At 36.4% G+C, this 12176-nt stretch overlaps 1 protein-coding gene across 1 annotated transcript; it reads right to left on the reverse strand.

The window, feature by feature from the left end:
* Nucleotides 1–4596: 4596 nt before the first annotated feature.
* LOC108198217 (protein FAR1-RELATED SEQUENCE 5-like) lies at nucleotides 4597–5540 on the reverse strand. Its single transcript, XM_017365981.2, has 3 exons — nucleotides 5292–5540; nucleotides 4994–5171; nucleotides 4597–4904 (listed from the first exon to the last, which is right to left on the reverse strand). Exons 1-3 carry the CDS (start codon nucleotides 5538–5540, stop codon nucleotides 4597–4599), a joined length of 735 nt encoding a protein of 244 aa, XP_017221470.2.
* Nucleotides 5541–12176: the final 6636 nt, after the last annotated feature.

Genomic DNA, 12176 nt, shown 5'->3' on the forward strand with positions numbered 1-12176 from the left:
TGCACCAGTGTTTGCTATTCCCGTAACAGTACAGGATAAGTTAAGGGTAGCTATGCCAGATAAGTATGGACCATTATTCTCTGATGAGAATATACCACAGCCTCCCTCTTCATCTGCTCAACCAGATGCTCATCCAACCTCTGATCCTTCTCAGCAAAGGCCAGTTGTAAAATCTGATCAAACCTTAACCTCTGGTCCTTCCCAAAAAGGGCCAGTTGAAACAACTTCACCAAAAAGGGTTCTCAGATCTTCAAAGTCTCCAAGTAAACCATCTCCTCCTCCAAGAAAAAGAAGATTCTTGCAGAAAATATCAGACTCTGACTCTGATGAAGCACCTCCACCTCCTCCACCAGCTAAGAAAAAGAGAAAGAAGATCAAGCCAACTGATATAACTGACCTGACTGTTGAGACACCTCAGTCAGAGGATCCCATACAGGCCTTGATCCAATTCTCTGATCAACCTTCAGGTGCAGAGCCAGTCATGATTGAACCTATTTCTGCAGTTCCACTTGAACCGTTGGAAGCTGACATTCACATGTCAGAATCAACATCAGAATTTAATGATCAACCAGCAGTGGCCAAATCAGATGAAGGGTTGAAGTTGAATCAGGAATCTCTGATTCAACATGAAGACATTAATGCAGCTGATACTCATGTGTCAGATAAAACTCCTGATATTCCGAACCAATCAGAAGATGCACATATAGAGGTTGTACTGCAACTGATTCAAGACTCTCTGATTCAAACTGAGGCTAATGTTGCAGCTCCTGTTCAGGAGGTTCCTACAGCTGAAATTTCTGATGCAGCCACAGAAGCTCTGGCATCTCATACTCTGAGTATATTTGTCAATGATGATGATGATGATACAACGGAGGTCACCTCTGTTCCAATTCTAGCTTCTGCTTCTCCAATCTCTGATCCAATCAGAGAATCAACTCCAGTTAGAATTGATTCTCTAGTACATACACTGTCACCAGTCAGAGAATCTACTCCTACTCTAGTTAATGCTTCTCCAATCCAACATCCCATTTCTGCACAGAGAAAAGTATGTCAAATGTCATATTTCAAGAGAATGTGCAGAGGTCCACCTCCATCTGTGGAAGACAGACTGACCTCTATTGAGGCCACCCAAACATCAATGCAGCATACTCTGGCTGATTTGAGCTCCTCTGTAGCTCAGCTGGTTCAATTTCTTACCTCTGCTGATGTCAAAAAGGGGGAGAAAATATCTAAAGACAAATGCAAATCTGACCAGCAAATGACAAAGAGAAGGCCAAATGGTGATGAAGAAGGTAATAGGGAGATGGCTGACAAGCAGCTAAAGCTGTTACAAATCAAAGAGAAGGAAAGGAGTAATAAGGAAGCAAACTCTGATAGACCCAGAGATTCTCAACAAAAACACAAGTCTATGGAGTTGACTGTTATGTCTCAAGTTCAGAGCATAAGTGAAGCAGTCAGAATTTCTGATGATATATCTAAAGAACTTGCAGTTGTGAACTCTGAGGTTGAGAAGAAGAAGAAAGAAGATCTGATTCCTGAATCAGATAAGTTGATTGAAGCTGGAGATCCTGAATCTCAGAAGTTCTGTCAAACTCTGAAGTTCAGAGGCAGAGAAACTACCCTATTCTACAAATCTCCTTCTTTGCAAGCTATTGATGAAGCTGTAGCAAGGAAAATATTTGAAAAATAAAATCCAGGAGTGGACATAGAAGCCATCAGACTTGAGGAAGAAAGACTAGCTGCTGAGAAGAGGAAGATCAGCAAGACAAAGTCCGATGAACAAAAACAAGTTATTGATCCCTCACAGATGCAGAAGAATCCAAAGCAAAAAGGGATAGTAATTAGTGAGGTAAACTACACTGATATCAACAGACCAAGAACCAGGTCTCAAACTCAATCTGAGTCTGATTCAAAAGACAAAGGAAAGAAAACTGTTGATGGAGTTCCTCCTATTCCTCCTGTGATCAAGAAATCAATTGTCAGAATAGCATCAGAGAATCCTTCTCAGAGGATGATAAAGCTAAGCAGGAATGCAAATATAATCACTGATGTCTCTGATCAAATTGAAGAGGAAGAAGCTGGATTAACCAGAAGAAGAATGGGTGAAGTGAAACAAATCTCTGATATAATTTTAACCTCTGACAATGCTCAAGTTAAAGCTCCAGTAACAGAAGAAAAGACTGAAGATGCTAAAGTCTCTTGGCTGAAGATAAACTCTGAGAAAACTCAAGATCAGAAAAAGAAGAGTCTCTTTGGAAGCCTTGGTACAAGTCTGTACAAGGAAAGCCCAACGCTCACCAGGATCAGAACTCATGGAACCAGAGGAAAGGAAGCTTATGATACTACTGGTCTAGGTCACAGAAAGGAGAAAATTCAAACAAGTTCAGCAACCACCTTTAGAGATCCCTATCCTCTGACTGAGAAAGTGGGGGAAGCTGTCACTCAAAAGGACTTAGATAAAGTAGAATCAGTGCAGATTCTCATGGATACATATTGATGGCCCAGGAGATAAAGAGAAGATTGCTATATTTCTGGAGTCTGGCAGAGTTTACAGAGTCACAGAAACTGATCTATTGCTGAAATCTCTGAGAGAGCTTGAACACTTTCACTATATGCTGGAAATCAAGAATGAAGCTACTCAGAGATGGTCTGATCTGATGAAGAGGACTATTAATGAGAAAAGAAGATTCTATGGGATAAAGTCTGATGAAGAATACATTCCAAAGATAGCTCAAGATGATGGTTCTGAAATATGTATGGAGAAGAATAGCTCTGTGATGGAGACTATTGCAAACACCAGAATCTTGGGTTACAACAATGATGCAGACATACCAAGGGTGATTCAGCTGGGAGAAGCAATGGAAAGAAGCAAGGTGAATGCCTTGAGAGCAGCTATCTATCAGACTTGGGATGAAACTGAAGAACTCAGAAATGTTAAAGCCCAGATGATACAGACCTTAAAGCTGAAGGAAGAAAATCTGATCAACCAGTTTGTCAGAGAAAGCTATGGATATAGGTTGATTTGATAGATAGTTCTGCTGGTTCTGTAAGTTGTAATTAATTATGTAAATTGATTATCTTATGCATTTGTCCTTGATAGTTTTTGACATCATCAGTACATATATATATATATATATATATATATATAACTTGTTCATTCTGTCTAATGTACAAATTGGGGGAGATTGTTACATATTTGATGATGTCACGGGTATCTAACTTGTTTAGTGTGCAGAAGCAAATATCAGAGTTTAGCTGGAAATCAGAGTTTAACGACTGCCAGCTGGATCGGAGTTTATCGATGATCAGAGTTTGCAGGCGGCTGATTTTCAGGAGCGGATCTGGCTAAATAAGGAAGACAAAGATCAAGGGAGATTGTGCAAATCAGGACAGCAGAAGGATAGCTACTGATTAGATTATTTTAAGAAGCAGATAATTATAAATCAATCAGTAGATATCATGTAACTGTGTATATAAACACAGATTAGGGTTTACTCTATAAGAGTTAGAACATCGAGAACATTATTCTTGTAACCCAGCAGCTCTTAGTGATAAGTTATAAATCACTAAGAGAGTTTTTGTAACCTACTGAGTTTTGTGAATAAGAGTTTACTTTGTTAATTCTCTTATTTGAGTATTCTGTTATTGATTGTGTTCACTATATTAATTCATATAGTGATTAATTTCGGCCTAACAAACGTGTCAATGGGAAAAAGATGATCAAAGGAAGGGTTTTATTCGAGGAAGACTGAAAAGATTATGTAGGCAATAAAATCAAGAATATAACAGGAGTTTTTTGGCAAATGCCGAAACAGTTATGAGCTTTAGTTCTTATTCTTTTTTCAAATGTATGTAAAAGAAACGCGGTATTGGCTTGGATCATATCTAAAGCAGCTGAAAACTGTTACTCCTTATTAACTAATCTAGTGATACATTGCCTTGGAATTTTTATAACTTAGATCTCTCATATATTTTCCAGTCATCAGTGGGAAGAAAATTTTATTTGGAAATTGGTAGTGTACCAGGTTAATCAAAAAAATATTAAATTAAAATAAGTAGCAAAGGTTCTAATGAAAGAAGATAGGAAGATGCAATAAATACGACTGAGAATTGAAATTGGTTGGATTAAATGGAAACAAAAGATAAAGACATCATTAACAAATAAAGTTTAAGAAAAGTTCAAAAGGATGAAAAGAAAAATATAATCACCAGTTGGGGAATGTAAAAATCACCACTGGAGCATAAATAAAATCACCACTAGGGAATGTGAAATTTTATTTTTTACTTTATAAGTAAGAGTGGGTCACTTATTTGGAAGCAAAATCACCACACATAGAAGCAAAATCACCACTACAGCATAAATAAAATCAACTGAATCATAAAATGTGAAATTTTATTTTTTACTTTATAAGTAAGAGTGGGTCACTTATTTGGAAGCAAAATCACCACACATGGAAGCAAAATCACCACATACATATGAATTAAAGATTCTAACTCAACATCCAAGTATTTTGAAAAAATCAGATGAAAACATTATAGAATTGACTAGTACTAGTATATACATCTTCAGAGACCAAAAACACTTTAACATCACCTTTATGCAACTTTCTTCTTGGTAGAGTATGTCCTTTGGTCATGGAAAGTTGAGGAGCATAATTTGCACTTCCTGGCCTTTTTCTTGACTTGATTTATTGCTTTCTCCCTTTCACCAACAATCCTTTTCAAACCAAAACCTTTGTTTTTACATTGCAATGGAGGCTGGATACTAATGTCTCCAGTAGGCCTTTTGCCTATCAAGTTCGCCATAAAATCTTGCTTTGTAAATCCACCACTCGCATCACCAAGTTCAGAATCTAAGCCTTGGATTGACTTATTAACCTGCTTGAGTTTATCAAGGTCATTTCCTGCTTTAGTCACACATTTATTAAAATTAAACCACAAGTTTGTCAATTCTTTTGAGACGGCTCCATGATTTCCAAATCATCGGTTACACCAAACATTTTCAACATAGCCTTATTTTCAGCATTCTTCATCCAGCGATTAAGAACAAGCCGCCTAGGTATCTTCACCACTTCAAAGTGATTAAGTGCATAGAATGCGTGCCTACATAAAAGGCCGCACAGAAGAAACTTCTTACAAGAGCAATTAGCATGGCTCTTATTGACTTTTACCTATAAAAATTAACAGGTAATTGAATAAGATTAGAAAAATAGGAATACTCACCATAGAAAAAAGATACATGATATCACCAAAATAGGACTACTAAGAAATTACAAATACACTAAGATTACCTGAAACAGAACATCTTTCATTTTAACATCCTTCATTTCATAAGTTAAAATGCCATTTGTTTCTGGCCCGATACTTTGAATTCGCATGTCATCACGAGCTGCCAAGATCTCTTCCTGCACTTTATAAATAAGTGAACGAGTGTACAACTCAGAAGCATCATCTTCAAGATAGAGTTTTGAAACTAGAGCGGGTTTTCCAGATCTACACTCGTGATTCAACCTTTTTGTTTCTGACCGCTGCTTATCCATTGCACTTTCAAATTGAATGTAAAACTGACACAAACTACTGCCACTTTGATGAAAATGACTGAAAAAAAAGTTTTCACTTTCAGATCTCGATGTCGTCCGAATTAGTCCATACATTGGTTTATCACGAAAATATGCAGGGATCCACGACTCTCTCATATCATACATATCTGTCAGCTAACGATTATCTTCTAACTTGAATTCTTTTATAACTGATTTCCACCCTTCCTCAAACTCAGCAGCCTCTATATTTGAAGACCATATAACATTCTTCATTTTCCCCATAAATTCAGTTTCTTTGCACAAAAAGTTGCCAAGCTGCACATGATGAAAAAACACACATTAACAAAACTAATAGTAAATACAAATCACCAAATGATATTAAACATGGTATACCTTGGCAGGGAATTTTTCGGTTATATGTCACATGCACAAACGGTGCCTAGTGGCAGGAAAATCATCAGTTTCTTTAAAACAAATAGGTACAGCCTGCTTCATAGCTGGACATTGGTCGGTCACTATACAAATAGGATTCCTACCCATAGCTTTCAATAGTGCTTTAAATGCCCAACTAAAATGTTCAACATCTTCTTTCGAAAGAAGGGTCGAGGCAAACGTGACACATTTGTTATGTTTGTCCACTCCGGTAAATGGAGCAAAAATCATACACTACGCCATATTTGGCCTATTGCAAGCCCCAAATGATTAATATTGCATAAAGTGTTGCTATAGACTCAAAATTTTCAACTCTACTGTAACATTTTACAATGTGTTGCAACAGACAAAAAAATATTGCACCGATCATAAACATTTTTTGAAGAAATTACAAAATCATGGCAGTTGCAATATTTTTAAAAAAGTGTTGCAAGAGAGTTTATACTTTGGTCAACTTGACCGAATTTTATATTTAAGCGGGATTATTATGTTTCATTGGGCGGGTGCTTTTTAGTACCAAAATCTTTTTCTAACACCAAAACTCGCTCATTTCTTTCACTTCTTCTTTTCAGTCGACTCTCTCTCAATCTCAGGTATCGCATCTCTCTCTCGTCTCTCATCTCTCTTATTTCTCTCGTCTCTCCCATCTCTCTCAAGCATCTGTCTCAATTAAGGTTCATCTCTCTAAATTAGGGTTCATTACTCACATACACATCTTTTAGTTTATGCAGATTAAGCTTGAAGATTCTATTGAGCTTGAAGGTTAAAGATTCTCACATTAAGCCGGCTATGTACTCAATTGGGGTAAATAAAGAGTATATGCTTTTGATTATATGTGTATTTGTTTGTTGGGTTATATGTATATTTGCTCAATTGGAGTATTACCCTGTTATTCTTCTTTTCTGTAGTTTCAGTGATATTTATTAATTTTATTTTACATTATTAATGGATTATGGAATCCGAGATAATGAAAATGGGATCTTGAAACCTCACACGCCTTTTGTCTGAGTTTCAAGCAATTAGCAAAATACACAAGCTTAAACTTGAAGATTCTGCCTTTGTCCAATTGCTCAACTCTACACGGGTGTGGATTAGTTAAACTTTTGGTTGTTTTACAAAAATCTTAGGAACATATTAGCTGATGAAATCGATTTGTGTCTGTAAATAGGAAGCCATATTTTGTTCTCCCTGTGTAGCACTGGCTATCCGGCTCAGACCTAGTGTGTGGGAATATGTAAGACTTAATGTCCATCAGCTTGTTGTTGAGGAACTGACTGTGCCAGATTATCTTTGCCTTAAAGATGTTAGGGTTATACTGAAATATTCGTTTGAAGTATATAACAATTATTTGAGAATCTTGAATGCATGTTTTCACATTGTCTGTATATTAGATATTATAGACAATCTAGTATCAAATGGGATAGCAGAAGATTAGATTGTCGAACTCCTTATATAATATAATAAAGGTTCACAGTCTAAATGGTGTTAGACAAACCATTGGAACGACTGAAGTATTATTTGGAAATAGTTTATCTTGGCTATTGAATAATACTTATATACTTTGTGTATATTGAACGGGATCAAAATAGTAGAATAATTGCTTCTTTAATTCTGACAATAAAAAACTAAGATTCTATGATGTTATTAATGCTTAAGTTCTTAATCCGGATATAGTGATTGACACTTGTATTTAATGCACATGCCTTGACTCATATCTTAAGTAATTTATTTTAAATTACGAATTTATGTATTGGGCAATGACATTATATACAGAGTGGGTTATTGACTATAGAAGGAAACCGTGTCCGAAAAATATATTCGGGTGATGATGTCCTCTTGAAAGCTCATAAAGATAATTATGCTTTAGTCCTGCATGCAGATTTGTTCTTGCATAATTATAAGGTTGAGTGGATGATCAAAGATAAAAGATATTGATTAAATTAATTGTCAGAAATTAATTTATTTAATGGACATGCGATATCTTAAACATGGGGAATTTATAAGAAATTAATATGGGAGCCGAATTAAATAATTAATTTACGGAATTAGGATAGGTAGTGCAAATATTAATTCTTTACTGGATTGAATTAATATTTAATGACATTGGGCCTGGTCCGGAATGTCATTGGAAGGCCTGACCTAATGGTTCATGATCCCCACTGTAGCCTATATATATTCTCGTTCTCCTAAAGCTGAAAGACACACCAAAACGAATTCATCCTAGAGTTTGAGAGAGGCAGACGTTTTTCTCAAGGAGACAGCTAGGGTTTTGGGTTTTCGGAGCTTTAAGGAGAGGCACACCTTGGGAGATCGAAGGCCACACTTCGTCCAAGGAGAATCAGGGAATACAGTAGAAGATGTGGATTTGAATCGTTTGCGCCGTAGCGATTAAGGTTAATATTCTGTTCGAACTTTTAATTAGTATCATAAAACGCTGGGCCAAGGTCCGATTGTTCCTACAGTTTTTGATAGTGGCTATTGACTACTTTACCAAGTGGATTGCGGTTAAACCCCTGGCCAAAATAACCACGAAGCAAGTTGCTCAGTTCTTCTAAGAAAACATCATATGCAGGTATGGCATACCCCGAGTCTTGGTTACTGACAATGGAGCCCAGTTCAACAATCCAGAGTTTGTAGGATACTGTAACGACTATAACATTGAGCTACGATTCACTTCGGTTGCCCATCCTCAAGCCAATGGGCAAGCTGAAGTATCCAACAGGATAATCCTTGATGGACTAAAGAAAAGAGTCGAGAAAGCGCATGGGTCTTGGGCTGAAGAGATTTGAATCACTTGCGCCGTGCTGTGACGACTCAAAAATTTATATAATTGTTTATTAGTTGTTATTAATTTTCTAAAAAGGTGAGGAATAAAATTTTATATTTTATTTCAATTTAGTGGGTTTTCAAAAATAATTTTTTGAGTTGCTGCAATTATTTGATTAATTGATTTAATTGTTGTGCGTACTAATTGTGCATTATATTTGCTTATTTTTTATCGGAGTGGGGAGTAGAAATTTGATTTGATTTATTGTTTTTGATAAATCAAAATTATTTTGGTTTTCGAAATTAAAAATTGTTTTATTTGGGCCCAAAGATTTGTCTGATTAAATTACCAAAATATTCAAATCTTGGTATTTTTATCTTCAGCCGGATTCAAAAATATTTGAAAGTGTGCAGGTGATTATTTTAATTATTTGGGATTAAGAAATTATTTTGAGTATTATTTGTGAAAATAGAGAAAAGCTTTTAAAATATTATTTTTACAAATATTGTGTATTCAAGATTTTATATTTTTTTTTATACATAACTTAAATTTGGGAATAGTTTAAAACCCCAAATTGTTAAAAAGCTTTTACTAAAATGGGTGAGTATGATTTTAGTATAGTATATATACAATTTTGTTGATTAAAAATAGAAAGGTAGTAGTAGGCGTGATGTCTACACGACTACACGGACCCTGCGTATCATTTAGTTCTTATACTTATAATAAAAAGAAAAGCAGAGGACTCAGTTTGTACACACAGCATCGAGGAAGAAGAAATGAATTAGGGGAAACACAAGGCGGCTAGGGTTTGATTTTTCTCTTCACTTTCAATCTGAATTCATGCCTAATTACAAGGTGCGGATATGTATATATGTTAGTCTGTGTACGTGTGTATCACATATATATATGTTGTGTTGAGGCCTTGGAGGTTGTTGATGGGAGTTGAAGATGAGGACAGAACTGGTGGTTGTGTTTGTCGTGGAGAAATAAGGGGGCTGAGTAGGGGCTTGATGGAGGTCAACAGCGGGGAGTTGTAGTTGAGGTCGTGGCTTATGAAGGACGAGGGGATGCGAGGTGGGTGTGTACAGAGCGGCGGTGATGGGGTTGTATTGTATAGGCGACAGGTGTAGTGGTCGATTGGGGGTCCGAAAACAAGGATTGGTGTTGCTGTAGAAGTCGGAGGCGAAGATGAATTTGCCGGAATTGATTACAGCGGAGACAGAAGGTGAACATGTAAAGCATAATGTAACGTAAATGTAATTACGATAACTCAACACAACGAAAGACAGGAAACAATACGTAAGTATAATACAGGAATCTACAGGTTGGAGATTCGATACGAACAGACAAAGACAATCAATATATCTGAGACAAGCATCCGTCCACTGGAAGAAGTTCATTTACATGTTCAAGCCTCAGTGAAGAATAAAGCGTAATCAGTTTCTGCTATCAAGTTTGCCTGAATATCAAGTATCAAAGACCAGAAGATTCCAGTACATCTATTTTGATTATTTATAATCAAATTTATCGAAGCAACATCTAACCCGGAATGACTGATCAAGTATATTATCAAGCAAAGGATTCAAAGAATTATTTTCAGTTCGAGTCGTTCGTGAACCAGACCAGTGCACAGGACGTCAGGACGTACGAAAGTATTCAGTGGATTCGATCAACGAATTGATTGATCAAGTCAATCGAGCTATTTCTGAAAAGGGCTTAAAGGAATTTATATATATATATATATATATATATATATATATATATTTATATATATCATTAATTGATAATCACTTGAATCAAGAATTAATTCAAGTAATTAATAAATCAATTAATAATATATATATATATAAATATACATGTGTATATTAATATTACGGAGAAATTCCAAGTCAACTCTCAGTCAACTGAGAGATAACAAGGAATCACTCAAGAGGCGCAAGTTTGTATGTTTCAGTATTTCTTCTAAGTCCTCTTCACTGTGTACTCCAAGGAGGCGCAAACTTTGACTAAAAGTCAAAGCGCAACTCTCCTTCACTTAGTTTTTTCTAAGTACTCATCCACTGTATGCAGTTGTGGCGCAAGTTCATCAAAGCGCAACCTTTGACTAGAAAAGTCAAAGGCGCAACTTCATGTATGAGTGAAGAATTGGCTAAGTCTCTTCACAGTGAGTTCAAGGCGCAACTTCCAGTCAGCGCAACCTTTGACCAGGACTCCAGGCGCAACTATTGACTAAAATTACTCAGATTTATTCTAAGTAATTATCTCACAGTGGTAACACTCCATGAGCGCAAGGTTTGACTGGGAAGTCAAGCGCAAGTTTTGACTTCCCATTGTATAAACCCTTGGCGCCATGTTTGACTGGTGACTATGTTATACATATATATACATATGTATATATGTATATGCATTTGGCGCCTGTTATTGTGTATAGTGGAGTTAGATTTATTTTGGTCAAGTTAACTCGTCCAGGACGAACTCAAGTCGTCCAGGACGAACTCGTTAACCATGGTTAGATCTTGAAAGCCTATAAATAGAGCTTTGTAGTTTCATTTGAAACTAACTACACACTTTGTAAGTGCACACACTATACACATTCTCGAGAGTTAAATTAGAAGATCGTTTTTATCGAGAGTTTGTAATAGAGTGATTGTAGTCTATGCAGCCGACACTTGTGTTGGAATTTGTAGCACCCGAGGATTATTTCTAATACAAGAATATTCCCCGACTTGCTGGAGTTATTTATTTACGATTGATTTAACATGGACTGAAACAAGATTATCCGCAATTAAATTAAATCGAAGAAATTGGTACGACGTATTCAACCCCCCCCCCCCCTTCTACGTCTGATTGGACCTAACAATTGGTATCAGAGCTTAGCTGATCAATTTACAGATCTGAGATCCGTAACCAATCTGAAAAGCTAGCTGTCCGTACAATCGTAATTTTATCTGATAACAATGTCGACACACAAGTTAGGAATCAAAGTACCTCCATTTGACAAGGATGACTACAACAACTGGAAGATGAAGATGTTGCTGTACATCAGAGTTGCTAATCCCATGTTCATTGGGATTCTGGAAAATGGTCCGTTTGTGCCTATGAAGATTATTCCTGAATCTGTTGAAAATGGTGTTCGTATTCCACAAAAGTCTGTTCCCAAAGAGAAAAGTGAATACACTGACACTGATAAGGAATATATTGCACATGACCATAATGAGCAACTCATAATTGTTGAATCAATGACCAAGACTATGACACATCTGATACTAAGTCTGAAAACTTCAAAGCAGATGTGGGACACTATAGAGGCATTGATGGAGGGATCTGAAGAAGTCAGGGAAAATAGATACGATATGCTAATTGCCAGATATGAAGCATTTCAGGCAATACCTGGAGAGAACATTTCTCAAATCTATGAAAGATTCATGCTGTTGTTG

The sequence above is a fragment of the Daucus carota genome, chromosome 3 (assembly GCF_001625215.2).
Source record: "Daucus carota subsp. sativus chromosome 3, DH1 v3.0, whole genome shotgun sequence".
Taxonomy (NCBI): domain Eukaryota; kingdom Viridiplantae; phylum Streptophyta; class Magnoliopsida; order Apiales; family Apiaceae; genus Daucus; species Daucus carota.

Coding starts and splice junctions, on each gene's coding strand:
- LOC108198217 (XM_017365981.2), bottom strand. CDS start 5,540: ATGGATAAGCAGCGGTCAGAAACAAAAAGGTTGAATCACGAGTGTAGA. Junction 5,172..5,291: donor TGAAAGATGTTCTGTTTCAG/GTAATCTTAGTG, acceptor TAATTTTTATAG/GTAAAAGTCAATAAGAGCCA. Junction 4,905..4,993: donor GGCTATGTTGAAAATGTTTG/GTGTAACCGATG, acceptor TGACTAAAGCAG/GAAATGACCTTGATAAACTC.